General features: G+C 42.0%; 1 protein-coding gene across 1 annotated transcript in view; it reads right to left on the reverse strand.

Moving 5' to 3' along the window:
• Positions 1–27500, reverse strand: part of nbeal2 (neurobeachin-like 2) — a 110303-nt gene that overhangs the window by 77659 nt on the left and 5144 nt on the right. Inside the window, exons 2-9 of the mRNA XM_080754576.1 lie at positions 13790–13878; positions 12977–13138; positions 11484–11565; positions 8902–9014; positions 7454–7536; positions 4377–4462; positions 2224–2533; positions 566–672 (exon numbers count right to left, since the gene is read on the reverse strand). Coding sequence (XP_080610702.1) covers positions 566–672; positions 2224–2533; positions 4377–4462; positions 7454–7536; positions 8902–9014; positions 11484–11565; positions 12977–13138; positions 13790–13878 — 1032 coding nt within the window. The remainder of the gene's footprint in view (positions 1–565; positions 673–2223; positions 2534–4376; positions 4463–7453; positions 7537–8901; positions 9015–11483; positions 11566–12976; positions 13139–13789; positions 13879–27500) is intronic.

A 27500-nucleotide genomic window follows, 5' to 3' on the forward strand; every position in this document is an offset into this window, starting at 1 on the left:
GCGTTGTTTTTTGCCGATTACGTAGGCATGGTAAGGCGGATCGGAACGAAAGGTAATAGCACACCATTCCCGGCCGAGCCGCACATTTTGATGTATATATTGCGCGAGTGGCGTAAATGGTGCGGCACTAGTTACGCGCCGAAGTTTAGGCTACATACAGACAGACACGGACGGACGGAGACCCACACACACGGCCACGTATAGGAGCGTTGTGACCACCGCTCAAAAAATCAGACCAAGTGCAGAGTGAAAGGTCAAGTTTACATATCGACGATTGAAGTGGCTATATGTCTAAAAAAGAAAAGAAAAACATTAACAAGAATCCAACATAGACTGATGACAGTGCTGTCAAACGAGTCGATGAAATCTGCGTATACAATATGTAGAGGGGGTCCCTGCTTCATCTCTCTCTCTCAGTTAAGGGGTCCTTGGCCTGAAAACGTTGAAAACCCCTTATGTGGAGAATACAGAAGCATGGCTACAGCATGGAGTTTGCAGTGAGTTGGATGTGGAGAATACACAAGCATGGCTCCAGCATGGAGTGTATGTGGACAGGGGTTCTAACCTTGCTGTTCTGGATCAGTCGGAGGATGTGTTCAAAGCAGTTGTTGTTGAGGAACACAGCCTGCAGGACGGGCCTGTCAGAACACTGCAGGATCTCCGGCACAGCAGCTAAAACACACCACACACACACACACACACACACACACACACACACACGCACACACGCACACACGCACACGCACACACGCAGGCGCACGCAGGCGCACGCACACACACGCCACGTTTACCAGTTTAATCCATTAAGACCGGAGGCCGATTCTAATAATGACTTTTCAAAAAGAGTTTATAGCTTGTATATCTTGTTTTTGCTGTTATAACCTTAGAAAGAATTACCAGATTTTAACCACTTAAACATGACCTGGGTTGGCACTGTACTTGGTCTGCTCTTTTGTCCCATTACACCAAAACTCTTTGCCAAAAATAGCTAAATTATCTTTGTTTTTATGTCTCCTTTGATTTGTATAACTGCTTTACATTTCTGTAATCATGCTTGTTTTCGTATGTTAGTTACTATGCTACTTTGGCCCTATCTTGGCCAGGTCTCACTTGTAAAAGAGGTTTGTAACCTCAATGTGACTTCCTGGTTAAATAATGGTTATATATACCATTGGCTCATCATCCTGGCACACACATGCATATTGACAGATTTCACACTTATCTGACACCGGGGGAAATAAGCCTGACCACAACGCTTGCTGAAAGGCCTGAAACTGTGATGGAGGAAGAGAATGCACTTTGACAATGAAGGAAGCTTTGCCAACACTATCACATGTATACTAACTGTCACAGCAATACGTTATTGGGAAATAAACCCAGAGAGGGTGTTGCAGGACCGATGAAAACTGTACTTCATCCCTTACGTACAGTACTGTGTAGTAGGCATATAGTGAGTTTGTGGTTCTTGGTGTTTTGTTGTTAGGTTAAACCAGTGGTTCTCAAACTGGGTCCAGAGACCCCCTGGGTCATTGCAGGGTTTCAGGGGGGCCCCCAGGCAAATCTGTCATAATCAGTGTACCACTTTAACCCTGTTTTATACATACAGTAGCCAATCAACAATACCTTTTGGAAATGTAAAAAAAAAAATAATCGTGATTTTTAGTTTTGGGAAAAATTGTGAATTATAATTAAAACACAAATCTTTTCTTAAGCGTCTGCTCTTTTGCAGTGACTTTGTAACCAGTAGCTACAAAACCTTTTCTGTTGTGGGTCCACACGGGCAAACACACATCAATTTGAGGCTCTGTGACATTAACCCATTAAGACCGGGAATGCATCTGTGTCACGTAACCACTTTACCCATCATTTTTTATACTTTGGCTATTCAAAAATAGCAGATCTACAAGCTCATAGCTATGAGCTTGTAGATCTGCTATTTTTGAAGAAAGAAAAACAAATCTTTGAATATATATTCTATTTAAGTTAACATTTTTAACTAAAATCTTTGCTTCTGGGGGGTCCTTGGAACTAAATATTTTGAGATGGGGGTCCGCAGTCAAATACATATATAATTCTAGGGGGTCCTTGACATTAAAAACTTTGATCAACACAGATAAAGAAACACTTTTTTCAGAAAACCATTAGGATTTAGAAGTTTTTTTTTAGGTATTTTAAATATTTTGAGAACTGCCGTTCTAAAACCGTTTGTGATTCCATTCTTACTCAGCATGTGCCTCTGGAGGGTGATCAGGCTGTCCTCCCAGCTCCGCGTGTCGGCCTCCTCGCTGCCCAGCGTGGGCGGGCGGTTCCAGTTGAGCAGCTGGAAGAAGTCGTCCAGTATGAGCCTGATCTCCACCTGCCGCTCAGCAGGGCTGCTGGAGTGCAGCAGGTGGATCATGGCGGTCAGGCACTGCAGGGTCAGCCGCAGCAGCGCGGGGTCCTTGGGCTCCGGAGAGGTCCGACAGCACCAGGCCCGCAGGACGGAGAACAGGGCCTTGACAGAGTGAGGGGTGATGGCGAGCAGGCCGTTCTTCTGGAAGACATTTTGGAGTTCTCATAAGCTTCTTTTCCACTACGAGGTGGAATCAGAACTTTCCAGAACCTGAACCTATTTTTTTTTTTGTTCTGGTTTTGTTTCCATTGGGCATGGCCCGGTTTCAGACGAGGTTCTGGGAACCTTTCTTAGTTTTGTTTAGTTTCGTTTTAAAACAAGACTCTTCTGCTGGTCTGTTGTCATTCTGTTTGTATGTTGCATGATAAGAGTACCTGCCTCCTCATTTATATATGCTAATCTATTACACCCAAAAAATACATTTTAACCTGTAATCATGTTTTCTTTTTGCCTAACGGTTAAGCTGACTGAAATGGCAGTGAATGTGTTGGATGCAGCTAAAAGTAAACTTTAGTCTCAGGTATCTAGTTTGTCGCCGTCCGACCCTTTCCCTTGCGGACTGTTTGCCTACTCTGACATGCCCAGAATACAGACACTAGGGTTCATGTGGTAACAAAAAAAGAAGAAGAAACCAATTCTCTTCTTTTCTTAGCTCTTGTCCTGTTCTAATAATGGAACGCCCCTTTTCTGGTCCTCTAGAATAACAATGTTTTCTGAGCACTGTGATTCTGACCTTGGGCTACTTTTTTCCCATCCTTTATTTATCCAGGGGAAGTTCACTGAGCACCAATGCTCTTTTTCAGCAACGCCATGCTTCACTATCCCACAGAATCATTAGAAGCTGGGAACTGCCCAGTAGAATGTGGTGGGAAAAATTCACAAAGGACCAGACAACGCTTTGCTCAAGGAATAGATAAACTCAAAACAAGTTAAAAGTATCAAACAAAGACGGTTTTAATCCAACTGTTCATGAACAGGATCAGAGCATGAAAATGACAATGACAATCTGATGCAGGGTGCAACAGCGTAATATACTATTCCGCAGGTATGGGAAAACGCAGGAGGCATTGACAGATTTCTGCGGAGTCGAGAAGGTTCACTTGGATACCAGGATATGTGAAATTACTACATTTAAAGATTATGTTACGGTATATGACCCTGAGACAGGCTACCCATGTGGGGGTGTGAGGGAGGGTAGGTAAGGAAGGCCTAGATCTACAGTGGCTCTTTGTCTTAGTCTTGTGAGAAGATTTTAATGAGCTTTACAGGAAAGATATGTTTTTCTGTTTTGGAGAAAACTCAGATTGACCTGTCAGAGGAAGGTCAACTAAGGCCATTTCCGTTGTCTTGCTAGGGCACTTCAGCGGTGCTGAGGGAGGTGTGAGTGTGAGGGTCGGTCATTCCATGTACCGACCCAGATTTGTTCTGTCGATCCAGGGAATCGAACCAGGAAACTTTCGTCCAAAGTACTCTCCTCTAACCTTTAGGCCACCGCAGCCCCCAACTTACTGTTGTGTAATGTGAGGGATCTTAGGAACTCATTCTACAGTATTGCACTTGCAATAAGACTGTCAGTTTTATGTCCAAAATGTTGAAAATGAGTGTCACAGAGGCACAGATAGACACAGATTAAGTAGAGAATACATTATTTTTCTTTTGTCCCAATTTAGCCTTTATGTCGATGAATCCTCCACACACATTTCTGTGTTGCCACTGCTATTCTACCCTACTGGCCTAGATGCCAGTGAGGAGCCCACACTGGGAGGTCCATAGGGGTATGTGTAGCGAAATATAACGCTGTCCCCGGCCTTGCTTCCCTCCTTTTAAAAAAAACCTGGCAATTGCATTCGAATATAGACATAGACCGTCGGCCAAACACGGCAGTGGATTCGGACCCCTAGACCCTGCGGTGGTGGACAGGTACTTTACCCCTGGGTCCCCGTAGAGAACGTAGCCTACTGTGATGATAAAAAGGGCAGAGTACCTTTCCTCCGCTGATCACGGCCCCTTGCAGATGCACCAGCCTCAGTGTGAGCAGCTCTGGGAACTGTTCGCTCTCCTGCAGGCTTTCTGTGGAGACAGAGAGGACAGATATAAAATAAGCTAGCAGATTAGCACTCCTAATGTTGGTCTCAACGGTTGTAGACAGTCTCCTCTGAGCCAGAGCCAGCAGACCGGAGGCACTGTGGGGGAATCAAACATTCTCTATAGCGGTGGCACTGGGCAGGGACTTTACCCGTGTGCCTGTGCCACCTGGATGCTAATAAGCTTTTCTTAAGCCATTAGGATAATCATTTTATCCCAAATGTCTGACTGTACCTTGTGCTGTTTACATTATTGTCTAATAAAGTATTCAATCAATCAACAAGACCTGAGGCCGATTCTACAAATGCCTTAAGTTCTAAATCAGTGGTTCTCAAACCTTTTCGTGCTGAGAACCCCTAAAATGATATATATTTGACTGCGGACCCCCCATCTGAAAATGTCTTGTGCCTTGAGACCATCAAATAAAATGTTTCAACAGGGCAGGGCAAGGGGTGGCTAAGACACGCCTAATCACACATCCGTGTCCCTTTGGCGTTTGCTTGCTGGCAGCTGGCACTGCAGGACAGCCAGTAGCATGTGATGACCAGCTGCCCCAAATACCTACCAGTGGCTCAATTGACCTAGACCACTGGTTTCCAAGCACATTTGTGCTAAAAGGTTTGAGCTAAAAGGTTTGGCCTGACCTAGACGATGACACACTGGACTGGCTTGTCGCAACGGAGCTGAAGGTCTAAGAGGACATAGGAGTTTGGGCAGTCACCATTGGTGGTTATAACACAGTCTCTAGGATCCATCAACTTTGCATTAAAATGTCAAGAGCTGAATCAATATTACTGAATACCCAAAAACTGTACATGAGTTGTGAGCTGTTACAGGCATTGGCCCTTTCTGGGGCTTAGTTACTCTTTAAACATTGTAAGTGATTTTTCCTGAGATTCAATGTAAACACCACACCACAGCACCTTAAACCAAAAGCTACCCGCAACTGACCATTTTTTGTGATTTATTGTGCAGCATTGACTACTTCCCTTTATCCTTTACTACTTCCCTTAAAACATGTAGCACGCTGGCTTCCTTCAAGACTGCCCTGAAAACTCACCTTTCAGGAGGCCAGAGGCGGAGGTAGTTATCACTTCTCCCATGCAGGCGAGGAGTGAGCCCCACCCCCCTTGTCTCCCCTACCCTGTACATATACTGTTTTGGGATGCTCCTTTTAGGCAGGGTGTTTAACTGTACTTGTACTGTAATACATTATTTTATTGTATTGAATATACTTTTTCTGTTCTTCACTTTTGTCTAATAAAAAATACAAAAAAAATAAAAAATCACAGGATGTAATATCCCAGCAACATATGTACAGTCTACCAGCATAAACACTATATGAAAGATGTGTTTAGCTAAAGATAGGCCGTCGGTAAAATAATGTGCAAGGGTAGGTGGCTACTGTATACCAAAAGGAGCAACAAAAGCCTTTCTAATTGGCCAGGTAATGCACAAATAATCGCTTAACATTCTGAAATACGGCTTGTTGCCGTGTATTGTGGCATAATCTTCCTAATCCATGGAAATACTGAAGCTAGTCAAGACAAAGATTTCCCCTGTGGTTTACAGATCAGCACATGCTAATCAAACGGGTTCCTATTAATAGAAGCATTTGGACTCTGGTGATAGAAAGCTGATAATTAGAAGAGCGGCCTTATTCTTTGGACTGACTGGTCGCTGTACAGGCTCATTTTGGAGTTGCTAAAACATATTTTCAAATGTTTTCAATGTTCAAATCTTTTTATTCAGTTGGCATAATAAAAAATACAATAGAAACTCCCCCCACCGTCAATCCCCAGGACAGTTGTACGACACAATCTCAAATATAGAATACAAATAAAGGCAAATAAAGGCAGAAAATATAGCAGAATAGACATTTAAGATTTGTTGTGTTTTTGAGTTACAGTACAGTCAGAGCAAGAGTACGCCACACTATGCAGTTTGTGTGTTGTGGTAGAATGTCATAAACGGACCCCGGGTCTCAACATCTCCAGTTTAAGACAGGATATTACAGTATATCACGAAGCCACTGACTGGGCACGGGTGGGGCGGAAAATATTTTGTGACAGAGACCCCCATAGAAGATTTGTGATGTTAAAAACATTTAAAAAATATTCCAAATGTTTTGATTATTTTGAAAATGGCCGATATATAGAGTTAAGCGGTTAAACTGATTTTGATGCTATATTAAGAAGACATTTTGCTGAGAACCCCCTGGCCCCTCCTTGAGGACCCAACTTTGAGATCCACTGATTTAACAGTCAAAGGTTCAGAGACCCCACAAAGGCCAAGGGGGTCACAGTCCAACAGCCACTTCCTCTGCTGAAGTGTACTTGAGCAATAAGCGAGGCCTTTCCTGCTCCTTCGTTATAAGAACATCAACTAAATGGACTAACAGTACTGTATTGTTACATCACATCCTGTGTACCGATAAGTGTCTCAAACCTTCGTCCCTCTGTTTTGCATTAGACTTATGAGACCAGTTTGGTTTAAGTTGAATTTTTGTTTAGTTTAAGTGTGAAGTAACAAGTAGGTTTATCAGGAGAAAACAGACAAAGTCAGCTGACCTAGACTCTGGCCTCCGTATCCGAATCTGTTTCGTTCGCAGCCGTAGATGTCGGAGATATTTATATATATGTTTTTTGATAAGGTAACAGGAAAGAACACTAGCACTGTGATATAGAGAAGTATTGAGTGGAGGAAAGGACACCGTTTTATATTGGCTGACTGGAATGTACAGCCTATTGTTTCAAAGTTTCTATGATATCTCTGTGCTGTTTATTTATATCCTGTATGGAAGCAAGTATCACAGAAGCAAGAATGAAAGACATGAAAGGGCATGGATTGGGAATGGAAAGCAAGAGTTCTTCTGGTATGTAGGGTCCAAAAGAGGAGAGGAGAGGAGAGGAGAGGAGAGGAGAGGAGAGGAGAGGAGAGGAGAGGAGAGGAGAGGAGAGGAGAGGAGAGACTCACCATTGAAGAGGGCAGGCAGCTCCTCAGCCACGGGAAGAGGGGAGAACTTGTACTTGTTCCTCTCCAAAAGGCTCACCTCCTCCCTACAACACACACACACACAATACAGTCAGTGTGTGTGTGTGTGTGTGTGTGTGTGTGTGTGTGTGTGTGTGTGTGTGTGTGTGTGTGTGTGTGTGTGTGTGTGTGTGTGCGTGCGTGCGTGCGTGCGTGCGTGCGTGCGTGCGTGCGTGCGTGCGTGCGTGCGTGCGTGTGTGCGTGCGTGCGTGAGTGACGTGTGTGCATGCGTGTGTGCATGCGTGTGTCCGTCCGCGTGCGTGTATGATTCCTCTGCCGGTCACCACAACCCACCGAGTACATTTGCACACTCTAAACTCTTGGGAGTAAATGAACATTCTGTTTCTACACGTTGAGTTAAATGAACATTGTGAATTTGACAGTGTACTTGTGCAAGTACAGTACTTTTTTTTTAAACTAATACATCCCACAGTGTTTGTGTCCCGTAGTGGACTATGGCGGCTCAAATGGGACATTGGATGAAATCACGGGTGAAATCTCGTTTTGCAAGACTTCAGGAAGTACAAAGACTGTGGACAGTATTTAGTCATTATGAACGACGGATATCTACCAAAATAATAAAATTAAAATAAGCGATTTACCGCAAAACCCCACCGCTCAAGCTCAGAGCTGAGGTGGACTCGTGATGGAATTATGAAGAATAAAAACTGTACTCTCGTTCTGGGATAAAACAACATCAGATTAAGGTAAGAAAATGTATAGTCCGGAATTCTCCTTAAAGTTTGACAAATTCTGAAAAATGTTAGTACTTTTTTTTTTGGTTCTGTAAGTATATCTTGATACTTTTGTCCTTTTACTCAAAGTAACATTTTGAACCTTTTCCTGGAAAGTAAATGTTCATATATGTATTTTTATAGTTTTCATACTGTATATTGTGCTGTGTTGCTACTTAAATCAAGAATCCTAAAGAGTACTTTATCCACCACTGGTGTTCCAGGCATTATGGGTATCATCAATAATGCAGTATGTCCTGCAATGGCTGCAAGAGGCTCAGCACTAATGAGACCATGGATTGTGATTTCTGCAGGGTTTGTGTAACTCTCCTCATTACAGTCTGAGGGTATGTCACCATAATATGCGCGTGGGCATGATAGTTGTGTGACACGAGAGTGTGTGTGTGTGTGTGTGTGTGTGTGTGTGTGTGTGTGTGTGTGTGTGTGTGTGTGTGCACGCTCGCGCACGTGCGTGAATGTATAAAGCAAGACTAACTCCAACCCCCACACATTCTTCAAGTGATCTCCACCCCACTCACGAGTGTAGGGTATAGCACGCACACGCACACAACACACTCACTCAAAACATACACACTCTCGCTCTCCCACACACACATTCCTGTTTTCTCTCTCTCTCTCTCTCTCTCTGTCTCTCACCCTGCCAGTCGTCTCCTCCATGTCTGATAAGGGTCGAAGAGACTTTCACACAGCAGCAGTCCATATTGAACCACCAGCTGTAGACCCGACTCATCCTCTGCATCCTTCTTTAACTGGAACACAATAATAACACGCATCATTACAGCAGAAGAAGTGGAAGATGAAAAGTCCACATATCGCACGGCGGTGTCGTGCGGCTGTGGCAAACATAGTTGGTCCTGTATGGGACTCCTTTTTTGAAGGTCTTTCAGTCCGAGTGTATCAAAAAGGCAAATGGGTTAAGGCAGCGGAAGATTGTGATTGGCTGCGCGGAGGTGCCGGAGATACACCTAACCTTAACCCTAACCTCAGTATAACTAACGCTGGTGAATGCTAACCTGGTGAAATGGTAATCTGCCGACACTGGTGAATGCTAACCTGGTGAACTGTTAACCTGCCGACGCTGGTGAATGCTAACCTGGATAATGTTAACCTGGTCGGACCAATGCGAGGTTGCTTGTTACAAAATGAAAAGACTCAACGAGTAGATTAACTTTATTTTGAAATCTTGAAATACGGTTATGTTTTTTTTAAAGTCATGTTTTTTGGAGCTGTGTGAAGCACAGGCTCCCTATACGTGGCCGTGTGGGTCTGTCTGTCTGTGTGTCTGTCTGTGTGTCTGTATGTAGCCTGAACTTCCTAAACTTCGGCACGCCACTAGTCCCACAGTTTTGCCACCACACACTCGCGCCATATGTCAAATCGACCGGCTTACTAGGGAATCGTGGGCTATTACTTTTCTAAGAGAAAGGTTCTATAGTTTAATTGATATTAATTTATTAGTGAATTAATTTTCCCCATTGACTTATAATGGGAATTGCAAAAACTCACATTCAATTATTTGTCTCTCGCAAACCATAGGGGCTAGAGTTTCAAGACTTGGAGAGGAGGTTCATAATGATTTCAAGGATTAAATAAAAAATAATTGTGTCATTTGGCCGCATGGTGGCGCCATAACACCCCACTTTACGTTTTGGCCTGTAACTCTTGAACCGTAGGTCGGAAAATTAAAAATATTTTTTCCCTGGATTCCTTGGGTCATGACGCATCTCCCCATATAGGCCACGCCCATTTGCGCCATGATAGATTTTCCGCCATCTTGATTTTTCTCCAAAACACACTTTTTGCTCCTTTTCCTACATATTTTCTTCAAATGTCACAAAAATCGGTACACATGATCCACACACACACACACACACACACACACACACACACACACACACACACACACACACACACACACACACACACACACACACACACACACACACACACACACACACACACACACACACACACACACACACACACACAGCTCCACTTCACACGGGTGTGATCTTTTATTTAAATAAGAAAAGAACAAATCAAACATCGCAAAAATACGTTGCCTGTTGTTGTAGTTTTTTATTTATTCATTTATATATATATATTTGTATTTATATATAGATATTTCCATTATAAAATGGATTAAAAAATTAAAAAAAATATTAGGCCTATTATTTTTCAAACATAGCAAAAATATGTTGCCTGTTGTTGTCGTTTTTAATTTATTCATTTATATATATATATATATATATTTTATATACTGTATATATATATATATATATATATACATATTTCCATTATAAAATGTATTAAAAAATGATAAAAAATATTAGGCCTATTATTTTTGCGCGGGCGCGCTGCTCACACACACACACACACACACACACACACACACACACACACACACACACACACACACACACACACACACACACACACACACACACACACACACACACACAGCTCCACTTCGAACCGAGGTTTGATTTTTTTTTTTTATTGATTGATTGATTGATTATTTTATTAGACAGAAATGTAGTACATTACAAGTACAGTTCATGTTTGTCAGTTGTACATGTTTTAAGGGAGGTAGTCAAGGAATTCCACACCTGGGTGGCAGTGTTGTAGAAGGAGAATTTACCCATATTTGTCTTATGGATTTGTGTTATCAGATCATTGTGTGCGCTCCCTCTGGTGTTGTGGCTGTGGGTGTCGCTAACTTTTTGGAGGTGTTTGGTCAGATATGAGGGTACTGAGGGGATGGTGGGAAGATTTTGACCACACCGAATTCTATTTCAGGCAACAACATAAAAAAACACATTCCAATAAACAATGAATAGAAAGGTCACGACCCGCCTACTTCTCTTTTAGCTGTGAACTAGTTGTGCTACTTCTTGTGTGTGTACATGTCAAGTACACACACAGGAGGATTACTGCCTGATTTACACTCTGTCACATGATGGTGTCACTTGCCGCAGTACATCGTCGTATAACTGAGCATAAACCAGGCATAAGGCCAGGCAGTCTCTATCTCCATCCTCACTACTGTATATCATACTGTACCTCTGCATAGTTTATCAGAGCAGGCTGTAGGCAGTAAATAATCACAGCTTGCTGGGAATAAATAGGAGGCCGCGGAGCCAAAGTAGTGTTATAAATCACGGGATCTCGTCCCTTCTGAGAGTTACGAGTAAATAATCTCCTCGTTCAGGCCTTACCTGGTTCAGACAGAAACTCAAAAGCTTGATCGTTTCAACTACAAAACCAGGGGTTTTGTCTTGGTCAATGTTTTCCATATTCCTGCGGAGGACAGAAAATAAATAGATTAGCTAAGATAGATTAGACAGAGAGACAGACAGACAGACAGACAGACAGACAGACAGACAGACAGACAGACAGACAGACAGACAGACATCTAGATTTAAAGCCACATAACTCTACCATCAACTCTACTGACACCAAACCAACATACGGTTGCTTTGCATTTACAAGGTATCCAGTAAATGTAGTACAGTGTAGGTTCAGTGCAGGGTAGGTGGAGGTCATTGGGGCATGCGGGCAGCACAATGCCAAAATGATGCTCTGCTTTTCACTGCAGGAGAAGCGCCTCACACAGTGAATCAATGACCTCGTGAGGCGGGGGATGCTTAGTTATTTATGGCACTTTCTTCTAATGTGACAGGACAGATGAACAAGAAAACCAGCATCAAACCCCTTTGGTGGGGTGGGTCGAACTCTCTTGTGTCAAATATGAAAGGTAGCCAAATAAATGTACCATAATATTATCATTCTGGGTATAACTCAACTTTGAAATAACAATGAAAGACCGCTCAAAAGCAATAACATACGTCTGACAGTTCAGCTACCCATCTTTGCTAATAACAACAACTAGCCCTTACCCGTTCAAAGATATGAGCTCCGAAATGATGTGCAGTGTGTGGGTTATGGGGTGTGCACTGTGCACACAGTATATGAGGGATGGAAAGTAACTTTAACTGGTGCTTGCATGATAATATGTAGGAGCATCAATATAAGAAATACCCGTTTCGTTTAATGGCTACAGAGATACTGTGTACAGATCTGCATGATTTTTGGACAACATGACAGACAGACATTTGGAAAATTATATGTTTGATAATGATTACTAGTAAGACGCCTCAGGGAGACATGCAAGGTCACACCAATTCTTGGCCATCTGGCCAGTGATGTATATCGGACCAGTTACCCATATATTGAGACCCCTGCATGATAGTCAACAATGTGATGTCAGAACATGCCCATATACAGTATGCGCTTAATATTGATGACATCGGGACTAGGGATGGAGCTCATACATTTTTGCCAGACCCATGAAATGGGTAGGCCTACATAAGCAAATGTCGGTCTGTCTGTCCGGGTTTTCTATATAAAGGGTATATATGATGATGACATGATGATGACATGCCTACAAAAGGCATGATGTCATAAATGATGATGACAGACAGGGGGTCTGGCACAACCAGGTTGACCTGGTCTAGTTATTGATAATGAGCACCTTATCGATCCTGCTTATTGAGCCGGGCTTTTATCGAGCCCACTATTGAGCGTTTTCTAAACATCAGCGATCTCCATATATGGGCATAAAAGGGACATCAAGCCAGAGCGTGATGTCAAGAAAACCAAACTGAGGGTCTTTGAAATGAAACAAAGGTTGGGAGTGGCGTAGCCTCACCTGCAGATGATGATGAAGAACTTGATGAGCAGCAGGGGGTGAGGGCTGCTCCCTCCGTGCTCGCCGCCCGACAGGTGCAGGGCACTGTGCCACAGCTGGGTGCTGAGGAACACCAGCACCTCTCGAGGCAGCAGGGGCACCTCGGAGCTGCATTCCTCCAGCCTGGAGGCAGGGAGGGGGAGAGAGAGAGAAGTAGGAGGTGAGTGGTGGGGCAAAGGAGGAGAGAGAGAGATGTGGGTGGGAAGTGAAAGAAGCAAAAAGAAGATAAGAAAAGGAGAGGGGGAGGGGTGTTAGGGCCGATGCATACTCCACTTTTAGAGCCGAATTTATTTTGGTTTGGTTCGGGGAGTCACAAAATCTCGGCAGCACCGAACAGCCGAATTAATGACGGTGAATGAAAACGAATGAAATTTGAACTAATTAAATTTGGCTCTAAAAGAGGAGTATGCTTCGGCCCTTACACAGGCCGTTATTTGTTTTGGCAATAAACAATGATGAGGTTAACCTCTTAAGCCTTGTATACTAGTGGAACCACATGGTCCCTTATGGGTCTGTAACTCTGTGTACAAATGATAGTGAAAATAGCCAATACATGATCGTAGATCCAGTATTACCACTTTAGAACATTCCGAATTTTACCTTTCTTTAAAATATTTGCCAATTTCCACCTATAGGGCCATGCCCTGAATAGGGACAGCAGGGCTTAAGTGTGGTTAAAGGTCAAATGTGTCTGGCAGACAGACACCAGACACCGGTTGAGCCTTAGGGCCATGGGCCGTGTGTAAAAAATAAATAAGTGTTCAACCCGCTCACCTGCGAGGCTTCAGCGACTGCACGTCAATGAGCTTTTCAAAGGACGCCACGAAGGCCTCGAGCCACTGCTGCAGATAGCCCACATCTTTCTGGAAAGGGGGGAGGGGAGGTGAGGGGGCAGACAGACAGATAAAGGTGAGCATAGGCGTCCAGTCATGTGTGCAGGCCCATGTACAACTGGCCTGTGCGCTTTGAGTTCTTGTTGTTTCACAAAGTCTGTCCCTGAGCCCTACGTACTGAAGTGCTCGTCAACCATTTACAATTTAGGCATTTAGTAGACGCTTTTAATCCAAAGCGACTTACAATAAGCAGGTAATACATCTATATAATAAGCAAGATAATATGTCAGTACTTCAACAGCAATACAACAAATGCATAGGAATATCAATCTAGAATAACAATAATATAGGTAGACCTAATCAGTAAAAAAAAGAAAAAACGTTTCTAAAACCTAAAAATGCTATGTCAACACACTGGCATTAAATGTTAAAGTCCCTGTTTCTGAAACAGGATGTTGCGACAAGATCACACACGTGCAGTCGTGCACACATGCTGCTAGTTGTTTTACACACACACACACACACTCACACACGCGCACGCACACACAAACACAAGGATTCATTTTCCATGTACAGTATTTTCTGGACTATAAGGCGCACCTGACTATAAGGCGCACTGTCAATGAATGGTCTATTTTCAAACTGTTTTCATTTATAAGGCGCACCTGACTATAAGGCGCACATAATAGACGCTACCGTTGCGTTATGCATCCAACAGATGGAGCTGTGCTAAAGGGAATGTCAATGTCAATGAATGATCCATATATAAGGCGCACTGGACTATAAGGCGCACTGTAGTTTTTTGAGAAAATTAAAGGCTTTTAAGTGCGCCTTATAGTCCGGAAAATACGGTACTGTAGACGCTGTCGGGTGAAAAAACGTCCTGAAAAGTTTATTTTCAGGATTCAAAAATCAAATTCAAAAGTATCAACAGTAGCAGATCGACAAGCCAATCAGCTACTTGCTTACTTGTGATCAAGTAAGCCGTTAATGCACCCCCCCCCCCAAATAATATAATATGGAATAATATGGATTTCTGCCCGACAACAGCGATATGTGACGGCCGCTGTAGTGCATGTACGGCAGCAGGTTCATATTGTACATTATCACAGCATCCATCTGCTTGAGCAGTGCAACATATCCTGCTGCTCGTTCTCCCCTCCTATAGCAGCACACCGTTCATCACATCACACCAGATGACATACAGCACAGCGGTGATGCAGAGCAACACAAGCACGTCAAACTAAAGCATCTCTTCTTGCACTTTTTTTCTCTACTGCAGCAAATACTTGTTATTGGTAGGTACAATGGAATTTGGAGTTAATTTAGTTTTTAACAGTTTAACAATTTAAAACTTGTCACACACTGTCAGAAATTAAAATAATTGATCTACTGTACAGCAATTTGCACCTGGACAAGTCTTCTAGCTTGCCAAAAGAAATTACGCGCCACTGTTTTTCTGTAAATATACCTTTACTACTCATATACTACTAGTATTGATGATTTCTTCTGTATAGTATTGTATGTCTTTATAGGCCAGGGGCCAATTCTGATATCTTCACAAATTGGTACCACCCAAGGTGACCGTACATTTTTTACATTTTTGACTTCCTAGTTAAGTTCCTACATGTCTCTAGTTTACATTTTGGTTTGATAACCCTTTCTGAGACCCAGCTTAATTGATGTTATCAGCCGCTAGAGTCGGTCTCCCATCGACTTTCTATACAGGAGGAAAATACATTTTTTTTCTGGGTATTTAAGTAGGATGTGAGGGGTCTAACTAGGAGTTTGTCATGATGCTGAATCCATTGCAAGCATTTGTTTTGCACAAAAAAACATTCCTTGGGCTAAAAAACGATGGTTTAGTGATGAAAAGTGATGAGTCATCACTTTTCATCAGTTTCATCAGTTTTGTGGGCGTTTTGTGGGGCCATTTTACTGATTTTATGAAGGTCTGACCTGCCAAAAACGTTTTTTTTTTCCGATACCGATTTCTTTAGCTAAGAACTAGAAAATAGGGTTGCTCTAATACCCTTTTTTCAGGCCAAGTAGGCCTACAAGACATACTTCAATTTGAGTACCAATAAGCTAGAAGAACGCTAATGCCAAATCAATCACAATAGTACAATATCCAAAATCACAGACAATATCCAGTCTAATATGACCGTCTGGACTAGGCAGGAGGAAAGCAGGTGACGCATGCTTTTTTTCCCTTCTTTTTGGAGACGAAATTGACACAGGATTATGGAATATATCCTTACATTGCAAAGGAAATCAGCACCATCTGTATTCTGTAGGCTGCCACTAAGTAGACTGGCTGCTACTTGCAAATGTTTACTTTAGTCACAGGACCAGAGCATCATGCTGTGCAGTGCCATAGACACAATTGGCATAAAACTGGTATTTATGTCAGTGACCTGCCGGTCACCGATTCGGCCGGTTCGATTTTTGATATTGGCCGATTCCGATGTCCATCCCTATTCAGATTATGAAAACTGCTCCGCGGGTGAAACCTGGTGTGTCAACTTAATGTAAAACTATTACCGGTACCCTACGACTATATTCTGCCAACACAGGAAAATGGGAAGTTTCCTACAAATGTTGCGGTGGCAGTGTCCTTTTACAACAGAAACGATATCTGTAAAATATACACCTAGACGCTCTGGGTGAAAAGCAAAGTGAAACGTGTCAGCTTCAGTTTTGATGTGTGTGAAACTACTCCTGCTGCACTCAGTGGCGTTGTGATGACTGCTGCTTTCCAAGAAGCACTGGAAGGAGAACATGAGCATTTGCCATCAGCAGACGGTCTTACTCATGACCACAAATAACATAAACAACACATGATGCACATGGTCATTTCGTCACTTCCCATAAACTGCACCAATTGAGCAATATATTTGAAGCATCTGCCCACTATGGGGCATAGGGCCCTATGGAGGGCAGCTCTGTGAATACAACTCCAAGCATACAGTGTGGAGACTGGAGAGATAGAGAGGTGCCCTTTAAAACGAGCGATATCACAGCTCATCTGCAAGTAAGTGTGTGAGTAGCGGTCATAACTCTTCTACAAAACGGTCGCGGTGAACAATAAATGAATCTAAGACAGTAGTTCTCAAAGTGGGGTCCAGGTAGGGACCCAGGCTCAGGGTTCCTTCAGGGGGTTCAAATTAATGAACCCTTACAGGTCTCTAACTCCTCTGAGAGTATACAAATGGAACCAAATGGACCCTTAAAAGTTCTATTTGGTTCCATTTGTACACTCCAGAGATACGGGGTTCCTTATATTTAAGAAAGGTTGGGAACCACTGATGTAAGGCAAACTTCTTTCGGTTAAATTGCACTGATCAAGTCAATATCTTTGATTATTTATTTGCATCAGCGACATAAATGTACATTACCAGCTGGCGTTCATCAGGAAGCAAGTCCATGTCTCATTGCATGATGCTGTACAGGGGAGGGGGGTTCCAGGGGAACCCAGTCTCAGATGAGTGTACAGTAGCCTGCACACAGACACACAGGATACCTCAGCAGCACATCAGCATTCAGACTGTCTTCTCGCACGATGTGTCCCAGTGTCAAGTGAGAGAGACCAGGAAATGCCAAGTCACTTTAACCGTAGCCCATTTCCTCAGTGCACAAACCCGGCCTCCTCAACACCCCTTTCTATTTTGGTTCTAAAAAGAGATAGCTGTGAGTCGATGAAGATGTCAGGAAAGACCCTACAACCCCACCTCCCTCTCCCACACACACACACACACACACACACACACACACACACACACACACACACACACACACACACACACACACACACACACACACACACACACACACACACACACACACACACACACACACACACACACACACACACACACACACACACACACACACCCTTTCTATATGTATCAAAACTGAAAGTCCTGTTCATATAAGTAGCCAGAGCTACTTAAATGAACCATGCATTTAGAATGAGGTTCAGTTCTTTGGAAGCCCGAAATAAAGCAAATACACAAGAATACAGTGTTTCTTTTGCAATTAATAATTGGGTTCAAAGGCTTTTCCTTAGCCACTGCCATTGTCTACACAGAAGCTTATTGATATAATTGTGCTTATTACATTGTAATCATATACATATCATACGTACATAGGAACCCTTCCCATGGATTGTGAAATGGGGAAATTGCCAAACAACCTATTGCTTCATGTCGCAGAATCTGGACAAGCCAGGCATGATACGATGGCTTACAGTAACTACTGCAGGAGAAACGGGGAGATGTGGAAATATTTGCAACACCCATTATTGTTTCATTATAGTCTTCAAACATTGGAAACTATTTCTGAACAACTATCTGAATGAATCCAGTAATCCACCATCAATGCACTGCGGTTGAGCACGATTTAGAGAAGGTTTTGGATGACACTTAACCAGAGTGTTGTTAGAGACAACATGCTGTGTGAGAGCAATCAGCATCACTTTATTCAGTGTGCCAGAGTTCAAGGTCTAAGCGCACATTAATACTTTGCCACGCAGCACAACATTAATGTCCCTCTGCAGAAGCATTATGAAAGGATGGTGCAGCCTAATAAAGGCAGGGATGCCTGCTAAAAGCTGTGGGCCGGGGACCAGTGGTGGGCCGCGAGGTAATTACAAGTGGGCCCCCAAATAATTCGCAAAACACTAAGATCTTAATGACAATATAACATTCATAGAATATAACGTTCATAAAAACAATTACAGTATTTAAACCCTTCAAAACCCTGAAAACTGCATTTTCATTGAGATACTGATAAATAGGAAATAGGAATACCAGTTCCGTTGATCCGTTGATAAAGGAAAAAAAGTAGGCTACTCAAATGTTTTACTTAAGTAGAAGTATTAATACTGCAATGTAGAAATACTCTGTTACAAAGTGGTTACACATATTCAAAATGTACTTGAGTAAAAGTACAAAAATATCGGCATCAAAATATACTTAAAAGTACCAAAAGTAAAAGTACTCATTGTGCAGAATGTCCCATTTCAAAATAGCAGATCTACTGTACAAGCTCACAATGCGATGCATTGTGAGCCTGCAAATGGCTTTAATATGTGGGGCTGAATATTTTGGGGGAGTCCCCAGATGACAGTTAAGTGATAATTTAAGGACTTTTAAGACCTTTTTAACCTAGAAAGAAAGAAATTAAAAAGACCATTATTGCATGAACAGTAATCAACAAACTATACTACGATATAAAAACTGGACAAACATTGGCAAATTGTCAAATAATATGGCAAATATTAAATAGTCGTCAGGAAACGTTTTTCCCCCATTAAAGGTGATACACCATGAAAATTCACTTTTCCTATTTTAAAACCTTTTTTTTTGGGGTCCCACTAGCACCTTCTATCCTCACAAAGTCCCATTTCAGACCGTTGTGTCTTTCTCTGGTTTTGGGAAGGTGGAGGTTAAAAGCATCCCACGGGTTCTCAAAACAGGCTGTCCAGATTTGCTGCCGTTTGTGACGTCATAAACGGCCGTTTTTAAGAAAAGAAAAAAAAATCAAAAAGTGTTTTTTTTTCAAAAAAAATTTTTTTTTCCAAAAAGATTTGGGGGGGGGGGGGGGTGGCGCAGTTCAGGCCAAAGGTGGTACTGCAGCTGAAAATGCTCTGAGAGCCATTCAAAAATGAGAGGCTCTCTATTCAGGAGTGGTAATTTAGCCTCAAACCTTTTGAAAAACGTTTTTGGGACATAAACAATATGACATAAATACTTTTTAAATGCATGGTGTATCACCTTTAATATAGTTGCTTATTTCATTATTTCTTTGAAATTGTGTTATTGCTGTTACAAGGTTGAGGAACAAAAACCAAACAATTCTACTTTCTTGTGTGCTTGTATAAGATGTAACAAGAAGACAAATCTTTCATCTTCAATCTCAAAGACCTTTTTTCTTTTGCAGTCATGAATTGTTTATACTGACAGCTCTGCTTAATTGCTTTATATTAGAGGAACTTTGTTGTGTGTTAGTAGTATAGTCATGCTAAAGCAGGCTACATCAGAAACTAACTGTGGTACCTTTTTGTTGTACACCAACACTTCAACTGACCGTATCACTGCAGTCACAAGTCATTAACTGCTGTAGATAATAATAATATTATTATTAACTATATTATAGTTATAGGAAGCAAGGTAAAACTGAGTAAAACGGAGCGAAACACCTAGAATAGACTATTGTATTCGGTTCAGACACCTGGCATACATAGTATTGCATTACACCCGCTCCCTTTAAATAAATAATGTATGAGAAAATCCCCAAAACTCCTCTTCTGTGAAATGACAGTTGACCAACACCTTTCCAGGAACTACTTCTTGGCATTAACCACTTTAACTCTGGCGTCCCTACTTTGGGCATGTCATTATGATTAAAATGTCCAAAACCTTATGAGCTTGTAGATCTGCTTTTTTGTGGATGAAATACAAAATCTATTTTGGAAATAGGATTTAAGTGGTTACCCAAAGCTATTAGCTAAAGAAATCATGTTTGAATTTAATTAATTTATACAGGTAAATGTCCTGATGGTTCAGTGAGTTAGTATACCAGTAAGACGCCTAAGGGCAAAAAGCGACCTCGGCCTAAAGGGCGAGGTTGCGCAGAGGGCGAGGTCGCGCAGGATGGAATTCGCACAGGACGGAATTCATTATTAATATATATCGGACCAGTAACCCTATGGAGATCCCTGATACCCATATGGAGATCCATGTATATGGAGATAAGGGCATATTGGTTGGATCGGCGGTTCTACAAAGACATTTTGTTTCATACAACTGTACATTGTGCAAGTACAGTAACGTCAGGGGAAGTAGCTAAGAACATAGGCAAAAGTCTGAGCTATCCGTGTGCAAAGGTTGGAGTCTGTAGAACCAACCGTGTGCTGTGAGGGGGGCAGACCTCTATTCAGAAACACCCCTACTTATAGAAACATCCCCATTCAGAAATACCCCCACTGAGGTTAGGGTTAGGGTTTAGGTTAGGTTTAGGTGGCACCTCCATTTAGAATAATGGAAGTCAATCTTCTGAATAGCAATGTTTCTGAATAGAGATGTGTAACCCCCGACGCTCCGTTGTCGAAATGATGACACATACCCCAGACATGCTTACTCGGTTACGGTGAAATCTCGCTACTTGTATGTGTCATCATTTCGACAACGGAGCGTCGGGAGGGTTAGCGACTCACCCCAAGGAGGTTAGGGTTAGGGTAAGGTTTTGGTTTGGGTGTCGAAAAGAGTACACGTAGTAACGGCGAAATGCTCCCCTCGGTTTCTCGTTATTTGAAAGTCCTATGACGTCTGACATCATACGTACGATCCGTTTTATGCCCATATATGGAGATCCCTGTATGTAGAACCAACCGTGTGCTGTGAGACCCCAGACAAATGTCCGTACGTGTCAGTAACTGTCTCTCAGTCCTTGTCCCCTTTTATGGGCATATTGGTTGGATCGGTGGTTCTACTGATTGTTTTGTACAACTGTACTGTTTTTCATAGTTAACCACAACCTACTGTCGCAAAACAACCCACACTGAGACAGACCGGCACCAATCTGTGACGTCACGGGTTCGAATCCAGTTTATGACCTGTGCTACATGTCTCTATCTTTCCTGCCTCTCTCCTTTACAATGTCAAATAGAGGCTAAAAAAGGAAGTAAGGATTATTCACACCAGGCTTATCAAAGACCATTCATTCATGTTTACTTTCTCTGTTTGGCGCTGTCGGCAGTTTTTTTCATAAATGAATGCCCAACATACATCGTGGTACAAGAGTCATGGAAAAGTGCAGCTTCGCTTTTGCAGATCTGCTATTTTTTGAACATTTTGAAAGTGAAAGTGGTTAAGTGTGTGTGGGTTTTATAAATATTGAACCAATGAACAAGTATTACCTAAGTTTACTATTACTGCTATTAACTAAGAGCCTGTGTGTGACAAATTAATACCTACATTGGATCCATTAGAACACAGGTTATTTTTTTCCATTTCCTGAAAAGTAACAGTTTTGGACATACAAGGTTTCCACCCGACAGCGACGTTACTTGCTGTGGTGTTGTGCAGCTGTGCTGCTCTGCTCAGTCTGCTGCTTCGCATTCTGCCGTGCTTCAGCTTCCTGCGCCACTCAAAACAAAGAGCACTTTGAGCTTCCTCATCGGCCTCTCTGTTGGTAAACAGGGGAGATAGGGAGCTGGGGGGGGGGGGGGGGTCTTGAATTGCTATCACAGGGCTCGTAGGGCTTGTACAAATCTCAAGGTACACCTATATTCCATGCAAAACAGTCTCTACTGTACACAGAAGTTGGTTCTCAAACTTTTGGGGCTAAGGGCACCACTACAGGTTATATCAATTATTAATCAGAGTTGATCAATAATACAATGAGGATGATGGAGAGTGGAGAGACAACAACATTCAAATGAGCGCAGTCAGCGCACACAGTTCAAATCATTCGTTCACTCCCTTAAAATATTCAGTGTCTTTGGACACTGGATGGATAATTCGCCAATCAGGATACAATGGCTGCATTTGACAACTTCTCCCTGCAGTTTAGGCATATACTGGTGTAGGGCAGGTAGCAGCACAACTCCAGCTGAAACCATAGTGGAGCAATTGTTATGAAGCCTCCCTTTTGGCCATTGTGCTGCTCCTGACTCATCAGACCTGGCCTTTAATGTCAGTTGCTGAAACGTTACTTATTCTCTTAAGAAACCTTTTCATATTTCCCTTTCATCTAGCCTCCCACATCTGCTGACAGGTAATGTTGGGAAGAGCACATCTGCCAATCTAGGTAGGTAGGTAAGTAGAGTATAGAATATGTCTCTGTATTGGGAAACGAGTGAGCTCAAAGTACAGGATATATAGTTTAGTTTAGTTTAGTTTATTTGATCAACTCATACATTTATACAGGTCATACATTCACACAATCATTGTTACAGATGATCAAAAGGAATAGGCAGAAGCTGAAAGCTTGTGAATGCCTATCCTACGTATTCATGAATTAAGACATTGATTAGTTATAAGAGTGTTCAGATTTTTTTTTTCCATCAAAAAAAAAAGAAAAAAAAGAAAAGTAGTAAATCAAATAAAAAATGTATACCTTTTAAAAGAAATGTATACCTTTTTATGGTTGTAAACAGTTGTTTACATTGCTGACGTATGTGTATATTGCAATCATAATTTGAGGTTGTTTGTCACAGATTCCCAAGGCACATGGACTTGTCCCATGGCACACCAGTGTGCCTCGGCACCACAGCTACACTCTACTTATAACTTCCACAGGATGCCTCTAAATCATGATTTCTGCAACAGGGGGTCCGAGATCCCTACAGGGGTGAGCCGCCAAAGCATCCCTGTGGGAACATTTGCCAAAAATAGCAGTTGTGGATTTTTGGTGTAGAGGTAAAAAAAGAGTTCACCAAGTACAGAGGCTAAGTTTAGAAAGGGGTTTAAATCTAACATAATTGATAGGAAACAATGTGTAAACAAAAAAAAAAAACATTGATTTACACACAACACTGATGATAGTGCTGTCAAACAATTAGCTATCTATAGTGGCGTTTCCATAAAGCCTCTTAATGCGCATTTACGGCTTATTTGCAAAATCTTTTTATGGAAACACTTCAAAATGCGAATAAAGTTTCATTATCCGCAAAAAAATTTATCCGCTTGGAGGAGGTGGATTTTGAGGCTTTATCGAATAAACGAAATGCTTATTTGTGAATGGAATCGGATCAGACAATAAATGCGAATACATATGACGTTCTGGGTCCATATCGTCCGCCAACGTAATACTTTCCCCTGCCGCTTAACTTAACGTCCATTGTATAGCGTTTATAGCCCACAAAACAAACCTGTTGTTTATTACACACGGAGTGACACGGACCGTGTGTAAATTCCTCCCGTTTTCACCTCCCGGAGTCAAGCCATCGGTGGCTAACCCTTCCTCACACGGTGTTGCGTGCCAAAAGTGGCCAATCTACAAGCTCACAGCAGCTCGCATCGGCGTCTCTGCGCCGCGCTGTGAGCTTGCAGATCGGCCACCTTCCAGAGGAAGCTGAAACTTGCAGGATGAGCACTGTGCAGCGATCGAGTCACAGCAGTCAGACGTGCAGTGCTCACGTCTCGGTTCGGTCTGAAAAAATCATCCCGATCAACCTATGCGACAGTCTGCTAATTCGAATGACACCCGCAAATGGAAACGGGCTAAATTCGCTTTGTCTTAATACGCATTTCTGATAATTCGCTTCCCTAATTCGAATACGTTTATGGAAACATGGCTTATGAAATCTATGAAAATCTGCTGTACTATTACATACTGTAAAAACAATATGAAATCCTGCACTGTCTTAACTTACATGAGTAGTTTATTACAATGTTTAGGTCTAAACGACTTTCATCAGGTATCTTATATCTATTACATGTATCTATTACTGTATCAGAATCAAAACATTTACTTTCTTTCTTTTTTATAAACGCCAAGCCATGAACAGCTGTTGAGTTTGTTTGACACTCTGGCTTGTGCATTGTGTAATTGCTACTTTTGAATGCTTGATATATTATATATTATATTCATTGAATAATAGCACGGCTCAAGAGGGTGACAACAATATTATGTCAGGGCACCAGTAGCCAGTTACAGTCAACACAGTGTGATCTCTGTTTACAGGATGTGATTTCACAGCTGTGTTACCGCAGTGGTTCTCAACCTGTGGGTCGGGACCCCCAGGTCCCCACATGAGTTTTGATGGGTCCCCCCTTTAAGGACTTTTAAGACCTTTTTAATACCTCAAAAGAGGGGGGGGAAAACAAAAACATTACTGCATCAAAACTACAAGTAAGACGCCTAAGGGTCATGTCTTGGCCATCTGGCCAAAGGGATTTGGTTCCCCTGGCATCACAGGGGATCTCCATATATGGCAATAAAAGGGATTTGGTTCCTGACATCACAGTGATTTTATATATATATATATATATATATATATATATATATATATATATATATATATATATATTGGCATTCACAGATATGGGCTTAATATTGATGACATCAAGGATCTACATATACAGTATGGTCATAAAAGGGATTTGGTTCCCCTGGCATCACAGGGATCTCCATATATGGCAATAAAAGGGATTTGGTTCCTGACATCACAGTGATGTCAGAGCATGATGTCAGAGCGTGAGAGTCAATCAACAAAAAAGACATGCGTTACCCATACAGACAGACACGGTCAAGATGTGACAGTTCTGATAGTAGTCGCACTCGCAATAAAATGGTCCAACCTTAGACAAATTGTCAAATAATTTAAGAAAGAAGAAAATTAGAAAAATGTTCACAATATTTATCTGTGGAACCCAAGTCAAACTAAATTGAATGCCTCAACAAGTGCTTATTGGGTTTGGGGGATCCCAGTTCCAATAATATTTTGGAGAGTCCCCATTTCAAATATGATTATTTTGGGGGGGTCACGGCCTGAAAAGGTTGAGATCCACTGGTTTACAGGATGTGCTTTCACAGCTGTATTACAGAGTGACAGCAGGGGTTGTCACTGTGGTCCAGCTGTACCAGTGCCACAATGCAGGCTGTTATTTGTCCCATTAACAGCCACTAAGTAAATGTCACCCAATAATTACAGCTACTGTCTGCTATTGTGGGGCTGTCTATGGGAGTTAGAGGGATGTTTCTTTTCCCCCACTCTCACTTCCGTCCGACTCTACAATCAGGAGAAGCCTAGCATTATGACTTCAAGGTTAAACGATTTTCTCCACAGTTTGTTAAACTTCCTCTCTGCTGAAGCTGCCACCACACTGGGGAGTGCTCATTCCAAAGTCACAAACTGTAATACTAATACAATCAACGTTTTTTAACCCCAAGGACCCCCATAACTCTAAATGTACAAATGGAATGAAAACAGGATTACCAGACCTGTAAGGGTACATTTGGAACCCACTTATGGAACCCTGAGGGTCCCTGGACCCCGCTTTGCCAATCATTACTGTACACCAAATCTCTTTGCCAAAAATAGCTGATCTGTAAGATCAGTTGTGACATGTCGTGAGTTTTGTAGATGAGATATTTTCGCCAAATGTTTGCCCCAGAATAGGGAGGGACGCTATGGTTCATGTGGTTAATCAGGTACAAGGGTGGGCTGAAGCGTGTGACACCTCCACTCAGTCACTTTCACTGTTTACGGTAGGATCTGTTCTGTGTTCTACTTCTTCACACAGCCTGCTGAGTGCTGACTCATCTGCCAGACAATGAAGCTTTATTTCCGGCTAATCAGTGGACCAATTAACATCATATTACATCAACAATATCATGTCATTAGCATTACACAATGGAACTCAACACACACTGCAACGACAGTGTTGAGCCCAGCATCGTCTAATAAGCTATGTGCTATGGCAGACCCAGTGTACAGTAGGTTTCACAGTTCACTTCACTCAAGCACTGACTGCACCAACAGATTTCTCTAACTGGCACACCTTCAATCACTACATGGTGAAATCAGCTGTAGTGTTTGTTTGGAGAGACAATCTGCAATGCATACATTTGACCCTCCATGGTACAGTAAGTGATTGGACACCACTGGTTTAATTTGGGTTACCCTATGCAACTGAAATAAAGGGTTAACTAACGTACGGATCCAATAGGAGCAATGCATGTTGGGAGATTTCAGACAGGATCTGACAAGTGAAGTTAAATTACGGTCTCTCTTTCACTCAACCCTTATTCTTTGTCTGCCTATCCTCCTCTCCTGTGATCAGATCAGATTCTCTTATATGTGTCCCAACTTGTCAGGTGTGACCTTCTACCTTTATTTTTAGAATGAAAAAGAAAAAACAAAAATAAAAGAGCATTGCAGATTTGAGATATGCAGCTTTAAAACTCAGCCCTGCTTTAACCCCATCAAAACAAAGACATCTGCATTCTGCACGTCCTGCTAAACTCAACTGCATGAAGAAATAAGTACAGTACAGTACCTAGCTACAGTACAGACTGTAGGTACTGTACTGTAATGTGCTGTTCAAATAATAGTAATAGCAGTCACAAATAAAACCAGGTACCAGGGGGGAACCAGTGTTGTCCAATGTAAAACTCGAGTCACTTCCTGACTTCATGCCTGTAATTGAAATACGAGTCAAAAAGGAGGCTGGCCAGACTGTTAAGCAAACTAAGAAAATCCGCCAAACTTAGTGGATCATGCTGGATCACAGGATACTATACTAGTGAATAGGGCATCAACACATTTGGGTCCCCTTCCGGAATAAATGGGGGTACATTTATTGTAATCAGATTTTTGTCTTAGAAATGTGACAAAAACCTAAACATTCTCCTAAAAAACTCAAGTCTCTATGGCGTGAGTAATCAAAAGAAAAAAGGTCATTTTGGGGGTGAACTACTCCTTTAAACTGCTAATAAATAACATTAGGATTTCAGTGACTCACACAAGTCACTAAAATCTTGTACAACAATGAGAAAATATAGTGTCATAGTTGTCAATTTTCTTTAAGTTACTCTGACTTCTTTTTATAGATTTACCAATTAAACAGATATGATCGATTTTGTAAGAATACTTTCCTATATGTTTATGTGAAGATGTTTCTTTGAATCTGGGATAATCT

This window comes from Nannobrachium achirus (genome assembly GCF_963921795.1).
Source record: "Nannobrachium achirus genome assembly, chromosome: 2".
In the NCBI taxonomy this organism is placed as follows: Eukaryota; Metazoa; Chordata; class Actinopteri; order Myctophiformes; family Myctophidae; genus Nannobrachium; species Nannobrachium achirus.